Source organism: Saccopteryx leptura, chromosome 2, assembly GCF_036850995.1.
Source record: "Saccopteryx leptura isolate mSacLep1 chromosome 2, mSacLep1_pri_phased_curated, whole genome shotgun sequence".
NCBI lineage: Eukaryota > Metazoa > Chordata > Mammalia > Chiroptera > Emballonuridae > Saccopteryx > Saccopteryx leptura.
Window position 1 is genome coordinate 288,557,835 of NC_089504.1, and position 20,553 is coordinate 288,578,387.

The window sequence follows — 20,553 nt, forward strand, 5'->3', positions numbered from 1 at the left end:
TAAAAAACTTCTCTCCCACTCCTACATCCCTAATGCCATATCATGGCATTAATTCCTTTGCGCCAATACAATTGCCTCTCCCTCCCCCACCTTAGTCTCTCTAACCTAAGGTGGTTGGGGCCACCCAATAGTCTTCATATAATCCTTTCACCCCCTTTTCCCACACTCACAACCAGGGCCATATCTGGCTCTCGCCACACCCTTCATGGTAGACTCTACCTCTGTTCTGTTAGGATATCCAGAACACTTTCTGCCAACCAGATATTTTTTGCAGTTACATCCCCACCTGATTGAGAAAGGAGAAAACAGAATCAGAATGGTTCCAATCAGCTATTCAGATACACATTTCTTTACCTATCCTGCTGGGGCACCCCTAACTGTTATCCCATTACTGATGTTCTCTAAGTGTTGGAAACTATCTTTTGTTCTTAAAGTTTCCCCCTTTGTCTCCAGAGAGAAGGGAAGGGAAAGTTCTGGATTCTTCTAGAAATTAGACTTGCAATTTTTCCATAGACTCAGAATTAAGAGTGAGAATACTTTGACCCTTGTAAGGAAATGTCTGGAAAGGAGACATGAAAAGCCCATGGTTGGAAAGAAATGATGATATCTCAAATAGGGCTTGAGAGGTACAGGTGGCTAGTAACAACTTTAGTCTAGTATCTGGATGTCCCAAATCCTGTGTCAGGCTCATGACAGGTCAAGGGTTTCTTGTTTCCAGGTATCACAGTTTTTGGGGCTGGCTATAGAACTTCTTGGGGCACAATTAACATGTAGCAATGCCAGACTAAAATCTAAGGATGAGACAAAGGGACCAGGAGTGCCAAACAGAAATGAAAATGCCAGGAGAGTGGATAAAAATAGCCAGCACAATGCTATGTCTTACCCCAGGTCCTATTTTAAAAATTCAATGTTCACATAGATTAAGGTTTATACATATCAAAACAGGAGCATCTGCATTATATAAAATCCAAAAGAAAAGGCAAAGAACCAATGGGCAATGGTGAAGGGAGGCAGGGTCATTTTTAAACAAACACACGTGATCTTGAGAGCAGAAGTTAGCACAGGCAGGCCTCTTAGATATTCAGTGGCTTAGACAAATGTCACTGATGCCAAGAAGATAATAAAACCTAAATGTCAGGGTCTGGTCTGTGACATAGTTCAGCCCTCAAACTGACTCTAATCAGATATCATATTATTAGGGAGCAAGTACTCAGAACATGGAGGTGGAGCCAAGGAAGATGTCTGTGTTTCTGAAAGCATAATGTGATGAGAACAAATTATTTGTCCTCTTTTCTCTCCCCATTCCTTCCAGATCCTTGCAGATCCAACACACCACGAAACCCCAGAGACGACTAAATAAAACAGGCCAACTAGTCTGTGTCAGGCTCCGAGTCTGGCAGGAAGGAAACTGAGGCAAGGCTTATTGCTTCAAAAGGCTTCCTGTGATTTTTCAATTTCTTCAGCATATTTGACTAGAAGATGCTTATGTCAGAAAGAAAGTCTGAATGACCTAGGAATCAAGTCCCTTAGGCACTTAATCATTCTTCATTGCCTGGATTTAGTCTTTGGGCTCCACTCCTTTCTTCTTTATGCTCTTGCCATCAAACTCACCGGCAATCTGCTTCATGAATGTCATGCAAACACCATCAGCTCCCAGAACCCCACTCTTCACTAGTTCCCGTACCAACCACACCAACTAAAGGAGAAAGGAAAAAAGAGATGAAGAGAAGGGCCTAGGAATTTGAGAAATGGACTAATCCAATAACATTCAAATTTAGATGTACAAAGGCGGGAGTATGTTACCCCTGACTCCTCCTCTGTTCTTTCTTTGTGCTGGATTTCTCTTTTCCTTCTGGCCTTACCTGAGTACGACAGGTGTCCTGCAACTTCAAGTATTTCTCCATAAGTAGCTGGTTGATTTTATTCAGGACAATATTCATGCCGTCCCGACTCACCAGAGCCAAGTCCCGGTAACACTGAAAAGAGAGGTTTGTGAGCAGCCAGCAAACTGAGGATCTGCTCCTGACCCACCCATGGGTGGCGCCCTGGACTCTTCAACTTAAACAACAAAGAGTGGCAATGAAAGACTTCCGACTCTAGACGCTATTCTTCCACTGGGCTCCTCCATCCCAAACCTATCCCTTGCTTCATCACATAGGGTGTGTGTGTTGTGGGGAGGCAGACTGAGCTATTCTCTAATAAGGCAGAAAAGCCTGCTAAGAAAGGCCCCCTGTGGCCTGACTTGTGGTGGCGCAGTGGATAAAGCGTCAACCTGGAACACTGAGGTCATCGGATCAAAACCCTGGGCTTGCCTGGTCAAGGCACTTATGTGAGCTGATGCTTCCTGCTCTTCCCCCTCTCTAAAATGAATAAATTAAAAAAAGAAAAGGCCCCTGTCCCAAGTTCCTCCTTAGGAAATGTCACACTGTTTGATGCCACAAGCTGAGCAAAACCAGGTGGAGGCCATCTGCTTTTCATCTGCCAGTAAAAGGTCAATGCAGAATGGGTTTGGTTGAACAAGCCAGAAAGGATCACAAAGCAGTTTTTAAACCTGTATTGACCCAACCAGATGAAGCAAAGGGCTAGAAGTATGAAAGGAAGAGGATCCAGGGACCTGGGTCCCCGAAAAAAAAAGGCAGAACCAAACTGAACTACCTTAACTAAATGTCTTTCTTCTTCTCTCTAGGCTGCCCTTTGCTTCTGCCAAGTATTGAAAAAGGAGGGGTCCTTGTACATACTCGCCCCTGGGGTAGGTGAGGGAGGCCATTCCAATTTCCTCTGATTCCCTTCTCCCTAGAGCTTTTCTCACCTGATCTTAAGGAATACCTTAGGGGACCTCATTAGCAACCTCCTTAGCCTGCTGAGTTCTGGGCTGTCAGGGTCTCAGCACAAGTGGAAAAGTAGGTAGGTAGCAAAGTATTTCACGACCTCGGAAGGCCAGCAGAAGGGTGGCATCAACCATAATAGTAATTATAATACAAATTATAATGCATTTGTATTATATATATTATTGCATTTTAATTACATAACAACCCTTTAAAATATGTACTATTTGTTATTATTTGTGTTTACCGATGAGAAAACAGGCTTAGTGAGATTAAAATAACTTGACCTATGTCACATAAGAAATAAAAGGAAGAACCAGGATTCAAGTACAGACTGTCTACTTCTTGATTCCATACTGTGTTCTTTATTTTGTTTTGTTTTTAAGTGAGAGGAGGGAAGACAGAGAGACAGACTTTCCGCATACGCCCCAGATGGGGACCCACCCAACAACCTCTGTCTAAGGCCTATGTTCGAATCACCTAAGCTATCCTCAGTGCCTGGAGCCGACACTCAAACCAATCAAGCCTCTGGCAGCGGGAGGAGAAGAGAAAGAGAAGGGGGAGAGTGAGGGAAAGAGAAGCAGATGGTCACTTCTCATGGGTGTCCTGATGAGGGATCGAACCCGGATGTCCACACACCAGGCCACTGAGTCAACCCGCCAGGGCAGTAGATTCCATGCTCTTAATTACCCCTATCCTGCTGTTAGAAATACCTAAAAGAGGAGGCTGCTGGGGATGGCAAAGGGTTCGTGGTGGCTTTGAGACTACTATATTTCTCATCCTAAGTGCTGAAAATACCAACTTAAGGAATCCCACCATGTGTGACAAACTTTTCATAACCAAAGGAGAATTTGATTATCCTCTGACTCCATTTGGGAGGAGGGCAGGGCAAAGAAAGGAACAAGAAAGAGATAAGGGACCCAGTGAACTACTACCAACGTGCAGTCAGTAAATGTTAGCAGTTTAGACTTGGAACCTACCCCAGAGGTGTGAGCCACAGAATGCACAGATAGGATGAGGGAGGCAAAAGAAAAAAATCTATGTCAGACCAAAGACAGAGAGAAATGCTACTAAACAGAGACGAGTCCTATCTATTCAAACAAAAGCAGAAATCCCAGAAATGCAGAATAGACCCAAAACAGAGATGGATGACAAGTCTCTCAGCAGACAAAGGGTCAGAGGAAGCAAGCAGATATTGTCTGCCTACTTCCATGCTCCATCTGGGACTTTATCAACCACAACTGCTAGTGACACATCGCAGCTGGGTACCAGGAGTACCCTATTCCTGATGCTGCCAGTTTTCTCACCAACTTCTATGCCAGTTTGCTGACTGGCTCGGAAGATATATACATGGGGGAAAAACCTCAGTGGGGACCAGAAAAAAGAATCTCAGAGGAATGGAAGGGAAAGGTGACAGGATGGCACTGTGGTAGCATATCCATCCTGACTCTATTGAGAGTAGATATTGGAGCCGTGGCCCTCATTGCCCCCAACTTTCTGGTGGCACTTACTTAAAGAACTATATCTGGACCAAGAACTACCAGGGCCTGGGTCCTTAACCCCTTGGTGAAGATACCTTGGCATTGCGGTTAGACCCTTCCCTTTATCTGCTGACCGCTAGAGCCTGCACAGAAGCTAAGACCTCCACCTTAGCCTCTCTTCTCATCACAGTCCTTCAGCCAGGCCTTCCCCCAGCTATTCAGTTCAGACATCAACTAAGAAATAACTAAACTAAAAAATATATATATATACATACACACACACACATATTCATAAGAGCTGCTAAGAGGGCAGATATAAGTCAAGAGGGTACAATTGGAACAAAACCTACCCCATGCATATTCCACTCTCCACCAATACTTGATCAATACTCGATCTGTTTTCTCCTTAACTGAGTTACCTTGTTCAATTCACCCATTAAGAAGTCTTAGAGAGAGCTGGCCCTAACTCTTTGAGCCTAGGTACCTGATAGAGGCTCAACACCTCACCTTCCCAGAGCAAATTTCTGCTATGTTCAAGACTTGGTTTCTTTTTTTTTCGTGCACAAGAGAGAGACAGACAGGAGGAGAGAGATTAGAAGCATCAACTCGTAGTTGAAGCAATTTAGTTGTTCGATGATTGCTTCTCATACATGCCTTGACTGATGGCCAGCCAAGCCAGTAACCCCTTGCTCAAGCCAACGACCTTGGGCTCAAGTCAGTGACCTTCGGACTCAAGCCAGTGACCACGGGTTCATGTCGATGATTCCATGCTCAAGCAAGCGACCCCACACTCAAGCCAGTGACCTCAGGCTTTCAAACTTGAAACTTCAATGTCCCAAGTCAATGCTTTTCCACTGTGACACCACCAGTCAGGCACAAGACTTAGTTTCTACTACCCTTTATCCCCTGTGAGGATGCAGGAAAACTGATTTTCCAATCCATCCTGTGGCTTCTGTTCCAGAGACAGAATTAACCCCAAATAAACCCTTAGAAAACACTCCCCTTGTTTTAAACTGAAGCCTAAAACAAAACATTAGGATCAGTCCTCATCAGTAACTCCCAGCTAAAATTTCTCCAGGACAGAAGTATTTCACAATATAATCACCCTTTTAGGGAGAAGGATCAAAGCACAATGGGAGATATGTCACTAATTCTTCTTCCACCATTATCTAAGCCGGTTCAAGGTCTCTAAGTGAGTCAGTGACATTTCCTCACTTGCCTAAAACTGTCCTATTTCCCCATCTTCACCTCTTTGTCTAAAGAGACCTGACCTGGGGGCCTGTCTGCCTAGGAGGCTCCCAGGCAGAAGATGTACTTAGAAATCTTTAGTGTGTGAATATAATCCTGATGCAGCTGTCAACCAGCAATGAGACCCAAGGTAAGGGCCTAAGCCAGCCTCACAGGGAAATCATAGTGCAGAAAGAAGACAAGGTACTCGAGTCCTTTGCTGCATCTGGATGGCCAAATTCACAATATAATAAGCATTCATAATGCAGAGCCCCGAGTAACTGTCAGGTCAGGCAAAGAACTAAAATACCCCACACATCCTGCCACCTTGACTGAGATTTACTGATTAACCCTCGCTGATTTAGATTCCACCTGAAACAAATACAATACCAGCAAGCAAGATGACTTTGCATTAAGATGACTAAATGAGACTTTAATTGTATTTATGTAACCCACACAAGAGAAAATTAAACCTTAACCCCAACCCCTTCACTCCCATCTTTGCCAACAATTTCTTTAAAATAGAGGGGCTGGTCTAACATCACCAAGTTGGAGACATTCATTTGTCTTTAAGGATCTTGATAAACTCAGTATTAAAATAAAATGTCAGCCTGACCTGTGGTGGCGCAGTGGATAAAGTGTCGACCTGGAAATGTTGAGGTCGCTGGTTCAAAACCCTGGGCTTGCCTGGTCAAGGCACATATGGGAGTTGATGCTTCCAGCTCCTCCCCCCTTCTCTCTCTCTCTCCTCTCTCTCTCTCTCTCTCTCTCTTTCTCTCTCTCCCTCTCCTCTCTAAAATGAATAATAATAATAAAAAAATTAAAATAAAATGTCAGGCCCTGGCCGGTTTGCTTAGTGGTAGAGCGTCGGCCTGGCATGCAGGAGTCTCGGGTTTGATTCCCAGCCACACAGGAGAAGCGCCCATCTGCTTCTCCACCCCGCCCCCTCTCCTTCCTCTCTGTCTCTCTCTTCCCCTCCCGCAGCCAAGGCTCCATTGGAGTGGTGTTTGCCCGGGCGCTGAGGATGGCTCTGTGGCCTCTGCCTCAGGCACTAGAATGGCTCTGATTGCGGCAGAGCTACGCCCCAAGATGGGCAGAGCATCGTCCCCTGGTGGGCGTGCCGCGTGGATCCCGGTCCGGCGCATGCGGGAGTCTGTCTGACTGTCTCCCCGTTTCCAACTTCAGAGAAATACAAAAATAATAATAATAATAAATAAATAAATAAATAAAATAAAATGTCAGCCTGACCGGGCGGTGGCGCAGTGGATAGAGCGTCAGACTGGGATGCAGAAGACCCAGGTTTGAGACCCTGAGGTTGCCAGCTTGAGCACGGGCTCATCTGGTTTGAGCAAAAGCTCACCAGCTTGAGCCAAGGTCGCTGGCTTCAGCAAGGGGTTACTCGGTATGCTGAATACTCCCGGTCAAAGCACATATGAGAAAGCAATCAATGAACAATTGGCCTGACCTATGGTGGCGCAATGGGATAAAGCCGTCGACCTGGAACACTGAGGTTCCCGGTTCGAAACCCTGGGCTTGCCTGGTCAAGGCACATATGGGAGTTGATGCTTCCTGCTCCTCCCCCTTCTCTCTCTCCTCTCTCTCTAAAAATCAATAAATAAAATATTAAAAAAAAAATCAATGAACAATTAAGGTGTTGTAATGCGCAACGAAAAACTAATGATCGATGCTTCTCATCTCTCCATTCCTGTCTGTCTGTCCCTGTCTATCCTTCTCTCTGACTCTCTCTCTGTCTCTGTAAAATAAATAAATAAATAAATAAATAAATAAATAAATAAATAAATAAAAAAAATAAAATAAAATAAAATACCAATTATTAACTAACAAGGTCCCAGCCCAGATACAGTCCATGAAACCAAGGACTTGTGAATATCTGCTGCCCCACACCATAGACCCTCCTCCAGCTGGCATCAGAAGAGGACAAATACACCCTGTTGCCATGCCCATAAACCATTCCCCTGAGGTTCATTCAAGCAAGCTATTGCAGGTACCTGGGCATCCTGTCTCTGTCCCTAGGAATATTTTTCTTTGGTTCTCCTTGAACAAACGACAGTGTCTCTGGCCTCCAGCTATCTTATAGGTAAACTGCGAGTATTTGGGGGAGTAGGGACAAAGCCACCAACCTCACATGGCTTTCTGGGGAGGATTAAATGAGATCCTACCTGGATAAAGCCTAACAAAATGCTGGGCACAGAGCATGTTCGTTTCTTTCCATACTCCCCTTGCTCAGGGAAGGGCCAGTGAGAATATTCAATTCCCCCACGCCAAGTCCTTCTGTGTTAGTGACATACAGTTAATCCAGATATCAGACACACACTTCTAAGCCAACATGTCTAGACTCAAGGGACACAATTGCTGGAAAGGGGAATTGTGAAGACGCAAGAGACAGATTTTTGCTACTTTATTTTGGAAAGAACAGAATCCAAAAAGATCACCCTGCCCAGTCCCTCAACTCAATGAAGGACCCCACTAAACCAGTCCACATAAAGGAAACTCTTTGTGAAGAACCCCAGCCTGACCTGTGGTGGCGCAGTGGATAGAGCCTCCACCTGGAGCACTTAGATCACAGTTCAAAACCCCCAGCTCGCCTGGTCAGGCACATATGAGAAGCATCTACTGTGAATTGATACTTTCTGCTCTTATCCCCTGCCCCCATTCCCTTCTCTTTCTCCTCCCTCTAAAATCAATAAATTAAAAAAATCTTAAAAAGAAAAAAAAAGGAACCCCAGATTAGTTTTCGTATAGTATTCCTCCGGAAGTCTAATTTCAGTTACTCCAGTGTTCTCTTACTCACTACATTATTAGTGCATCAATTATCTAACATTAAGCTAATTTAAATCCTACTTGTTGCAATGTTAAGCCTACTTTCTATTCACTTGCCAGTGACAGAACCTGAAAACTACAGGTCATGCTTTTACCAAGAGTAAGAACTCTCTTGGGTACAGCTGTTCTCTTCTATTATCTAGATTACATCCCAACTCTTTTAGCCTTGACTAGTAAACCTAAAATTTCTAACTCTTTAAGTGATTTTTCACTCTCACAACTGCATTATCTTGACTTTTAGCTTCAGAATCGAGATGGAGAAAGGATTTTAGCCAGAGTGACAAATTTACTTAAAGTATAAAACTAGATTCAGATAACAAGGTGGCCCAGCTCTGGTTAGAGGGCCCAGTACTATGTCAATGAAGCCATAATTATATTCCACCATACTCCCAGGTCATATCTGAGAAGGGTGTGTGGGTTCAGAGCAGGGTGTCTTACCTTCTGGGCTTGAGCAGGTTCAGTGAGGACAAGGGTGAAGAGACCCAGGCAGATTTCCTCATGCTGTGGGGGGCCTTTGCATACCTGGGATATGAGAAAGGAAAAATACTAGTCATTCACGGGAAGAAAGTTCTTGAGCACCATTTCTCCAAGAAAACTTGGGACTCCTAAGTAACCTGCAAATGAGAATCGTCAACCCTTAAATTTGATGATTTCCTTCTCCCTAAAAGTGATGGGGTATCTGTTCTAGGGAAGAGATAGAGGGAAAGGATGGACCCTATTTGTTTTCTCCGAGGCTTGATGCAGATGAGGGGCAAAAAATAAAGTGTTTAAAATGGAAAATAAATATCCTTCTCCACCTCCTTCACCAGAGCAGTAGTTGCAAAGAGTCAGTCATGGAGTAACAAGCTCAACTACCAAGCCAAGACACCGGGCAAATCACTGAACCTCTGACATTTTTAAGGTAAAGACGTAGTGAGAACAATAAAATAATAGTAAGTAGGTAATACTTATGGAACATTCACTATGTGCCAGTACTCTAAGTCTTTATACATACTGTTTAAAAACCTTTCAACCTCTCAGATTAGGAAATGTAAAAGATCGCATATATAAGAATGATTTACAAAGAAAAAAGTTACTATAGAACTATGAGCTAGTATTTAAAGATGCCTAAGGCTCTAAGAGATGAACTCTCACAATGAGAGAGAGGTGTTGAGAAGCCTGCTTCCGGGAGCCAAGGCATTGACTTCAGTTCCCTACTTCCTAGACACTTAAGTCTTCCCATCTTTCTGATCATGTCTCAGAGCTTTCAAAGAAGCAAAAATGGATATGGGGAAAGCGTTATACTCACATAGGCATTAAGGGCATCATTGGCCTCTCTCTCCGAGACACCAGTAGTCATCGATGTCACAATGCTCATACATCTTTCCAACCTCTGTAAATAGTGAGAAGAAATTAAGAGTGTTTCACACCGCCTGACCTGTGGTGGCGCAGTGGATAAAGTGTCGACCTAGAATGCTGAGGTTGCTGGTTCGAAACCCCGGGCTTGCCTGGTCAAGGCACATATGGGAGTTGATCCTTCCTGCTCGTCCCTTCTCTCTCTCTCTCTCTCTCTCTCTCTCTCTCTCTCCTTTCTAAAATGAATAAAGTCTTAAAAAATAAATAAAAGAGTGTTTCATACCACAACCTATGAAATACTTCTGGTCCCAAAATAGTTTTAGAAAATTCCAACCTCATCATGTCTCTAGAGCTAATTAACTACCAGTTTACAAGTAACATCACCATGGGGATATAGTTGGCAAAATCCAGAATGTGAAAAGTATAACAGGTGACCCGGTTTCCTTATTTTTTTTTAAATTTATTGATTTGGGAGAAGAGAGAGGAAAGGTTGGGGGGGGGATGAAAGGAGGGAGGGAGAGAAAGAGAAGGAAGGGGAGAAAGAAGGAAGGAGTGTAGGAGGCAGAGGGAGAGAGACATTAATTTGTTGTTCCACTTATTTATGGATTCAATGCTTGACTCTTGTATGTGCCCTGACCCAAATCAAACCACAATAATGGCATGTTAGGAAGATGCTCTAATCAACTGAGCAACCAGGCCAGAACATGACCTGGTTTCTTTAACATGTAAACTGCAAGAAAAGAAAGCAGGGAGAGGGAAACACATATATTAAAAGAGATTTAAAATTATAATACATTGAATAAAAGAATCCATGAGTCCATGCTGATAGATACACCCATAAGAAGCTATTCTACAATCAATGAACTAAGGTGCCACAATGAAGAACTGATGCTTCTCATCTCTCTCCCTTCTTGTTTGTCCCTATCTGTGCCTCTCTCAGTCTCAAAAAAACAACAACAAACTCTTCTGTAGAGTGGAATGCCAATGCATACATAAATGCAGAAGGAATGACAACAGTAATAATTAATCCAGGCAAATATTATCAATGGATGCTAAAAGCAAAGGTAAAATTTTCACAAGAGGACATTATATAGGTTGAAAATACTTATCAATTATAAAGGGAAAATAGTAACTGTAGGAAATCCTGAGGGGTACCACCTTAACCAAGTGACATATTAACTTTGGTATCAGGACAAACTGATACCTGATACTACTTAGTTTATCACTACATGTGATAAACTAAGAAGTTTATGACATCACTGCTATGGTTTTCCTGCCAAAACTGAATAATCTGTCTAATCATGAAGAAATGTCAGATAACCCAAATTGAAAGATATTCTACAAAATAACTGGCCAAAGCATTTAAGGTCATGAAATATAGGTACTTACAAAAATAAATAAATAAATAAATTAAAAAAATATATATATATGTACTTACCTGTTTCAGACTAAGGAATTAAAAAGACAGTACACCAAAATACTATGTATGATCTTGGACTGCTATAATGGACATTATTGGGACAACTGGTAAAAACTAAATATAAAATATAAATTAGGTAGGAGTAACTTATCAATACTAAATGTTCCAATCTTGGTAAAACAGTGGTTATATAACAAAAGATAGTTGTTCTTAGGAAATATACACAAAAATATTTAAATCTAAAGTGGCATCATGGCTGCAATTTACTCTCAAAAGGTTAATATATATACATATATATATATATATATATAGAGAGAGAGAGAGATAATGAAAAAACAAATGTGGCAAATGGTAATTATTGGTGAATCTGGGTGAACAATATATGAGAGTTCTATGTATTATAATTTTTCTCTAAGCTTAAAATTATTTTAAAATAAAAAGTTATTAAAATATTGAAAAGACATAGCAAGAGAATGCAATGTGTGGTCCTTGCCTTATTACTGATATGAACAAACCAATTATAAAAAGAATTTGAGAGCCAAGGCTTGCAGCTGTCCAGCAAGCGGGCTCCTCCCGCAGGGGCGGGGCCAAAGCCTGGAATCAGGCAGAGACCCACAGCTGAGCAAAAGTATTCACCCCTGCCCTCAGGGCTGGGGGTTGGGGCCTGGGCACCATAACCCCACCCATGGGGGTGGGGCAAAGGCCGAGACCACTGAGGCTTGTACCCCCAAGCTCGTGATTACAGCCCTTCCCATAAGGAGAGGTGGAAACCACAGCAACAGCCCCAGTGGGCTGGCACCAGAAACCCCCATACCCAAACACCCTAGGCAGCAGCAGCAGAGGGGGTGGCGGGCCTGCAGACAGACCACACCTAGGGAACACAGAGGCCACACCCAGTGGACTCCAGTGGCCAAAACCTTCTTTTACAGAGACAAAATGAAAAGGCAGAGAAATGCAACACAAATGAATCAAGAGAAATCCCCAGAAAAGGACCTGAATGAGTCAGATATAACCAAATTACCAGATGCAGAATTTAAAATAATGATTGTTAGGATGCTCAAAGATCTTAGAACAACAACAGATGGTCATTACAAACACCTAAATAATGAGATAGCAAATATAAAAATGGACATTGAAATAATAAAAAAGAATCAGTCAGAAATGAAAAATACAACATCAGAAATGAAGAACACAATGGAAGGAATTAAAAGCATGATGGATGAAGCTGAGAATTGAATCAGAGAGTTAGAGGACAAGATAAATGAAGGCATGGAAGCAGAGCAGAAAAAAGAAAAGAGACTCAAAAAGTCTGAGGAAACTCTAAGAGAGCTCTCTGACAACATGAAGAGAAATAACATCTGCATTATAGGGGTTCCTGAAGAAGAAGAGAAAGAATAAGGGATAGAGACTTTGTTCAAACATATCATAGCTGAAAACTTCCCTAAATTAAGGCAGGAAAACGTCTCACAAGTTCAAGAAGCACAGAGAACTCCATTAAAGAGAAACCCAAAGAAATCTACACCAAGATATATCATAATTAAAATACCAAAGCTAAGTGATAAAGAGAAAATATTAAAAGCTGCTAGAGAGGCCCTGGCTGGTTGGCTCAGTGGTAGAGCGTCGGCCTGGCATGCAGAAGTCCCGGGTTCGATTCCCGGCCAGGGCACACAGAAGCGCCCATCTGCTTCTCCACCCCTCCCCCTCTCCTTCCTCTCTGTCTCTCTCTTCCTCTCCCGCAGCTGAGGATCCATTGGAGCAAAGATGGCCCGGGTGCTGGGGATGGCCCCTTGGTCACTGCCCCAGGCGCTAGAGTGGCTCTGGTCGCAACAGAGCGACGCCCCGGAGGGGCAGAGCATCACCCCCTGGTGGGCAGAGCATCGCCCCTTGGTGGGCGTGCCGGGTGGATCCCGGTCGGGCGCATGCGGGAGTCTGTCTGACTGTCTCTCCCCGTTTCCAGCTTCAGAAAAATACAAAAAAAAAAAAAAAAAAAAGCTGCTAGAGAAAAAAAGACTATCACCTACAAAGGAGCCCCCATAAGGATGACTTCCGACTTCTCAACAGAAACACTTGAGGCCAGAAGGGAATGGCACAAAATACAGTGTGTCCGTAAAGTCATGGTGCACTTTTGACCAGTCACAGAAAAGCAACACAAGATGATAGAAATGTGAAATCTGCACCAAATAAAAGGAAAACCCTCCCAGTTTCTATAGGATGATGTGGCAGCATGTGCGCATGCGCAGATGATGACATAACACCGTTTATACAGCGGAGCAGCCCACGGACATGCCAGTTGAGATGTGAACAGTACAGAGGAAAGTTCAGTGTGTTCTGTGGCTCGATAAATTCAAATCCATGACCAAAGTGCAACGTGAATATCGGCGCGTTTATAATGAAGCGCCACAACATTAATCACTTAAAACAGAGAATCACAGATGTTATTGACTCTGTTATACCAGATGTCCTTACCTGTGTGTGGCAAGAACTTCACTATCATTTGGATGTGTCTAGGGCAACAGATAGAGTCCACATTGAACTGCACTGAACAGGTATGAAACTGGGAGAGTTTTCCTTTTATTTGCTGCAGATTTCACATTTCTATCGTCTTTTGTTGCTTTCCTGTGACCTGTCAAAAGTGCATCATGACTTTACGGACACACTGTATTCAAAGTAATGCAGAACAAGAGCCTACAACCAAGACTACTTTATCCAGCAAGGCTATCGTTTAAAATTGAAGGAGAAATAAAAAGCTTTTCAGACAAAAAAAAAAAAAAAACACTCAAGGAATTCACTACAACCAAACCAATGCTGCAAGAAATGCTAAGGGGCCTGTTGTAAACAGATCAAAGGGGAAAAAGAATAGAGCAAAAGAGGAAAACCACTTTAAAAAATAAAATGGCAATAAACAACTACATATCAATAATAACCTTAAATGTAAATGGATTAAATGATCCGATCAAAACACATAGGGTAGCTGCGTGGATAAGAAAACAGGACCCATACATATGCTGTCTACAAGAGACACACCTTAAAACAAAAGATGCACATAGACTGAAGATAAAAGGATGGAAAAAAAAATATTTCACGCAAATGGAAATGAAAAAAAAGCTGGGGTAGCAATACTTATATCAGACAAAATGGACTTTAAAACAAAGGCTATATAGTAAGAGATAAAAAAGGTCACTACATAATGATAAAGGGAGCACTCCAACAGAAAGATATAACCATTATAAATATCTCCATACCTAATATAGGAGCACCTAAATATATAAAGCAGACTTTGATGGATTTAAAGGGCCAGATCAACAGCAATACTATAATAGTAGGGGATTTCAATACCCCACTAACATCACTACATAGATCCTCAAGAAAGAAAATTAACAAAGAAACAGCAGACTTAAAGGACACACTAGATCAACTCGATTTAATAGGTATCTTCAGAACCTTTCACTCCAAAGCAGCAGAGTATACATTCTTTTCAAGTGCTCATGGTACATTCTCTAGGATAGACCACATGTTAGGGCACAAAAGTGGTCTCAACAAATTTAAGAAGGTTGAAATCATATTGAGCACTTTCTCTGATCACAATGGCATGAAACTAGAAATCGACCACAATAGAAAAACTGAAAAATACTCAAACACTTGGAAACTAAATAGCATGTTATTAAATAACAAATGGATTAACAATGAGATCAAAGAAGAAATAAAAAAATTCCTAGAAATGAACGATAATGAGCATACATCAACTCAAAATTTATGGGACACAGCAAAAGCAGTCCTGAGAGGGAAGTTCATAGCATTACAGGCATACCTTAAGAAACTAGAAAAAGCTAAAATAAACAACTTGACCCTGCATCTAAAAGAACTAGAAAAAGATCAGCAAGTAAAGCCCAGAGGTAGTAGAAGGAAGGAAATAATAAAGATCAGAGAGGAAATAAATGACATAGAGGCTAAAGAAACAATACAGAGGATCAATGAAACCAGGAGCTGGTTCTTTGAAAAGGTAAACAGGATTGATGAACCTTTAACCAGACTCACCAAGAAAAAAAGAGAGAGGACTCAAATAAATAAAATTAGAAATGAGAGTGAAGAAATAACTGACACAACAGAAATACAAAATATTGTAAGAAAATACTATGAGGAACTGTATGCCAAAAAACTAGACAACCTAGATGAAATGGACAAATTCCTTGAAACATATAATCTTCCAAAAATTAATCTGGAAGAATCTGAAAACCTAAACAGACCGATTACAACAAATGAGATCGAAACAGTTATCAAAAAAGAAAAGTCCTGAGCCTGATGGCTTCACAAGTGAATTCTACCAAATATTCAAAGAAGAACTCCTATCCTTCTCAAGCTATTTCAAAAATTCAAGAGGAAGGAAGACTTTCAAGCTCCTTTTATGAGGTGAGCATGATTCTGATTCCAAAACCAGGCAAGACAACACAAAGAAAGAAAATTATAGGCCAATATCCCTGATGAATTTAGATGCTAAAATCCTCAACAAAATATTAGCAAACCGGATCCAGCAGTATATGAAAAAAATCATAGACCATGATCAAGTGGGATTTATTCTTGGGAGGCAAGGCTGGTACAATATTCGCAAATCAATCAATATGATTCATCACATAAACAAAAGGAAGGAGAAAAACCATATGATAATTTCAATAGATGCAGAAAAAGCATTTGATAAAATCCAGCACCCATTCATGATCAAAACTCTCAGCAAAGTGGGAATACAGGGAACATACCTCAACATGATAAAGGCCATTTTTGACAAACCCACAGCCAACATCATACTCAATGGGCACAAATTAAAAGCAATCCCCTTAAGATCAGGAACAAGGCAGGGGTGCCCGCTTTCACCACTCTTATTCAACATAGTTCTGGAAGTTATAGCCACAGCAATCAGACAAGAAAAAGAAATAAAAGGCATCCAAATTGGAAAAGAAGTAAAACTATCATAATTTGCAGATGATATGATATTGTATATAGAAAACCCTAAAGTCTCAGCCAAAAAACTACTGAACCCGATAAATGAATTCAGCAAGGTGGCAGGATATAAAATTAATACTCAGAAATTGGAGGCATTTTTATACACTAACAATGAACTGTCAGAAAGAGAAATTAAGGAAGCAATCCCCTTCACCATTGCAACCAAAAAAAATAATAAAATAAAATAAAGTACCTAGGAATAAATTTAACCAGGGAGATTAAAGACTTGTACTCGGAAAATTATAAAACATTGATAAAAGAAATCAGGGAAGATACAAAAAAGTGGAAGCATGTACCGTGCTCTATGTTAGGAAGAATAAACATCATTAAAATGTCTATATTACCCAAAGCAATTTATAAATTCAATGCAATACCAATTAAAATACCAATGACTTACTTCAAAGATATATGATAGTACACATATTCCAAAAATTTATATGGAACCAAAAAAGAACACTAATAGCCTCAGCAATCTTGAAAAGGAAGAATAAAGTGGGAGGTATATCACACTTCCGGATATCAAGTTATACTACAGGGCCATTGTACTCAAAACAGCCTGGTACTGGCATAAGAACAGGCATATAGATCAATGGAACAGAACAGAGAACCCAGAAATAAACCCACACCTTTATGGACAACTGATATTTGACAAAGGAGGTAAGAGCATACAATGGAGTAAAGACAGCCTCTTCAACAAATGGTGTTGGGAAAATAGAACAGCTACCTGCAAAAAAATAAAACTAGATCACCAACTTACACCATTCACAAAAATAAACTCAAAATGGATAAAAGACTTAAATGTAAGCCGTAAAACCATAAGCATCTTAGAAGAAAAGATAGGCAGTAAGCTCTCCGACATCTCTCGCAGCAACATATTTGCCAATTTATCTCCACGGGCAAGTGAAATAAAAGACAGGATAAACAAATGGGACTACATCAAACTAAAAAGCTTTTGCGCAGCTAAAGACAATAAGAACAGAATAAAAAGACAAACTACACAATGGGAGAACATATCTGACAATACATCTGATAAGGGGTTAATAACCAAAATTTATAAAGAACTTGTAAAACTCAATACCAGGAAGACAAACAATGCAATCAAAAAATGGGCGAAAGAAATGAATAGACACTTCTCCAAAGAGGACATACAGATGACCAATAGGCATATGAAAAAATGCTCAACATCACTAATCATTAGAGAAATGCAAATTAAAACCACAATGAGATATCACCTCACACCAGTCAGAATGGCGCTCATCAACAAAACACAGAATAAGTGCTGGTGAGGGTATGGAGAAAAGGGAACCCTCCTGCACTACTGGTGGGAATGCAGACTGGTGCAGCCACTGTGGAAAACAGTACGGAGATTCCTCAAAAATTAAAAATTAAACTGCCTTTTGACCCAGCCATCCTACTTTTAGGAATATACCCCAAGAACACCATAGCACTATTTGAAAAGGAGAAATGCACCCCCATGTTTATGGCAGCATTGTTCACAATAGCAAAGATCTGGAAACAGCCCAAGTGTCCGTCAGTGGCCCAGTGGATTAAAAAGCTTTGGTACAGCCTGGCCTGTGGTGGTGCAGTGGATAAAGCGTTGATGTGGAACGCGGAGGTTGCTGGTTCAAAACCCCAGGTTTGCCCGGTCAAGGAACATATGACAAGCAACTACTACAAGTTGATGCTTCCCACTCCTCACCCCCTTTCTCCTTCTCTCCTCTCTCTAAAAAAGTTAATAAATAAAATCTTTAAAAAAAGAAAAAAAAAAGCTTTGGTACATATATACTATGGAATACTACTCAGCCATAAGAAATGACGACATCGGATCATTTACAACAACATGGATGGACCTTGATAACATACTGAATGAAATAAGTAAATCAGAAAAAACTAAGAACTGTATGATTCCATACATAGGTGGGACATACAAATGAGACTCAGAGACATGGACAAGAGTGTGGGGGTTACGGGGTGTGGGGGAGCACAGGGAGGTGGTTGGGGGAGGGGAGGGGCACAAAGAAAACCAGTTAGAAGGTGACGGAAGACAACTGGAGTTTGAGTGATAGGAATACAGCATAATCAAATGTCAAAATAACCTGGAGATGTTTTCTCTGAACATATGTACCCTGATTTATCAATGTCACCCCCTTAAAATTAATGAAATAAAAATTTTTTTAATAAATTTAAAAAACCTAAAAAAATAAAAGAATTGAGCCTGGCTTGTGGTGGTGCAGAGGACAGAGTGTCAATGTGGGACCCTAAGATAGTCGGTTTGAAACCCTGGGTTTGATGGGACAACGCACATATGACAAATGACAGGTAAGCAGCAAACAACTAAAGTGAAGCAATACTTCTTTCCCCCTGCCCTGTAAAATCAATCAATAAATTTTAAAAAAATAATGTAAAAAGAAAAAGTCTTTCTCTCATCAGCATATATATGAAGTACCTACAGATCAAATGATGTATCTTGGATTTGCTCCAAAATAATCCAGACAGACTGGGAGAGACAAAAGAAGACTGCCATGTGCTAATACGTACTGAAACAAAATGATGGCTATATGGAAATTATACTATTCTCTCTACTTTTTTATGTTTGAAATGTCCCCCCACCAGAAGTTAAAAACAAACAAAAAAACGAGTTGTGAAGCCTGACCAGGTGGTGGCACAGTAGATAGAGCATTGACCTGGGACACTGAGGACCCAGGTTTGAAACCCCGAGGTCGCCAGCTTGAGCACGTGCTCATCTGGCTTGAGCAAGGGCTCACCAGCTTGAGTGTAGGATCATAGACATGACCCCATGGTCATTGGCTTGAGCAAGGGGTCACTGGTTCAGCTGGAGCCCCCCAGTCAAGGTACATATGGGAAAGCAATCAATGAACAACTAAAGTGATGCAACCATGAGTTGATGTTTTTCATCTCCCTTTCTGTCTGCCCGTTCCTCTCTCTCTTGCTTTAAAAAAAAAAAAAAAAAGTGAAGGACTAATGAAGAATAAAAGGCCAAACTAAAACCTGTGTTTCTAGTCAAAGGTGGGGATGTCAGCATTAAAGCCCATTCAGGAGCCTGACCTGTGGTGGTGGTGGTGGTGGTGGTGGTGGTGGTGGTACAGTGGATAAAACATAAACCTGGGCCGACTAGGCAGTGGCGCAGTAGATGAGCGTTGGATTGGGACGCAGAAGAACCAGGTTCAAAACCCCAAGATCACTGGCTTGAACCCAAGCTCTCTGGCTTGAGCAATGGGTCACTCGGTCTGCTGTAGCACCCCCCTAACCCCGGTCAAGGCACATACGAGAAAGCAATCAATGAACAACTAAGGTGTCACAATGAAGAATTGATGCTTCTCATCTCTCTCCCTTCCTGTCTGTACCTCCCTTTATCACAAAAAAAAAAGCAACTACTATGAGTTGATATTTCTTACTCCTCCCCCCACTTCTCTCTCTCCTTTCTCTAATAAATAAAATCTTAAAAAAAAATAAAAAAACACCATCATTCAGAAGCCACTGTCTCCACATTCTAAGGAGAGCTTAGTCACTTTCCAAAGAAGCATATAATACTAAGTATTGAGAAAATATTAACAAAATATGTCTGTGTTAGGTCAGTAGGCCTCTTCGTTATCACCACCTAAACTACTTCCTGAGTGTTTTATCTTGAGGATTAACCCAAAAACTTTTTTGTGTATGTGTGACAAGAGAAAGTGAGAAAAACAGAGAGAGGGACAGATAGGGACAGACAGGAAGGGAGAGAGATAAGAAGCATCAATTCTTCATAGTGAAACCTTAGTTGTTCATTGATTGCTTTCTCGTATGTGCCTTGATGGGTGGGGGAGGCTCTAGCAGAGTGAGTGACCCCTTGCTCAAGCCAGCGACCTTGGGCTTGTCAGCGACCTTGGGGTTTTTGAACCTGGGTCCTCTGCGTCCCAGTCCAACTCTCTATCTACTGCGCCACTGCCTGGTCAGGTAACCCAAAAACTTTTTAAGGAGAATCATTTTCCAATTCCCAGTGATGATGATGCAAGGAAAACAGGGACAAAGGCAGGCAATTTACCTCCCCTTGATCCTAGAGGTCATTGCAAAACATCTCGTGGAGAAGAGGTTGCACTGCAGTATTGTGAGGAACCGACAAATAAAGGACAATGGGAAAGAGGGCTCAGACAATCATGTTTCCTCTTTGTACATCATCCCTAAGTGTACAGGGGCACAGGGTAGAATTAAGTGTTAAGGCAAGGAGCTCTCATAGACACAAACCTTCAACCTAAAACAGACCTAAAGTCACATGGGTTTGAAGATATTACAACTTCACTGTCAAACATCAGGGCTATTCCTCAAATTAGGTCAGTCTTAAACAGTAGCACCTGCGTACTTGTGAAAAGGAGTTGTGAGATCACATGAGAGCTGTTACTCACACCCACCTCACCCACAAGTTCTGAGATCC

General features: G+C 41.5%; 1 protein-coding gene across 1 annotated transcript in view; it reads right to left on the reverse strand.

Moving 5' to 3' along the window:
* Positions 1-20,553, reverse strand: part of INTS3 (integrator complex subunit 3) — a 51,576-nt gene that overhangs the window by 25,599 nt on the left and 5,424 nt on the right. Inside the window, exons 2-6 of the mRNA XM_066362442.1 lie at positions 9,663-9,746; positions 8,813-8,896; positions 1,863-1,976; positions 1,612-1,696; positions 220-286 (exon numbers count right to left, since the gene is read on the reverse strand). Of these exons, the coding sequence (XP_066218539.1) occupies positions 220-286; positions 1,612-1,696; positions 1,863-1,976; positions 8,813-8,896; positions 9,663-9,746 (434 nt within the window). The remainder of the gene's footprint in view (positions 1-219; positions 287-1,611; positions 1,697-1,862; positions 1,977-8,812; positions 8,897-9,662; positions 9,747-20,553) is intronic.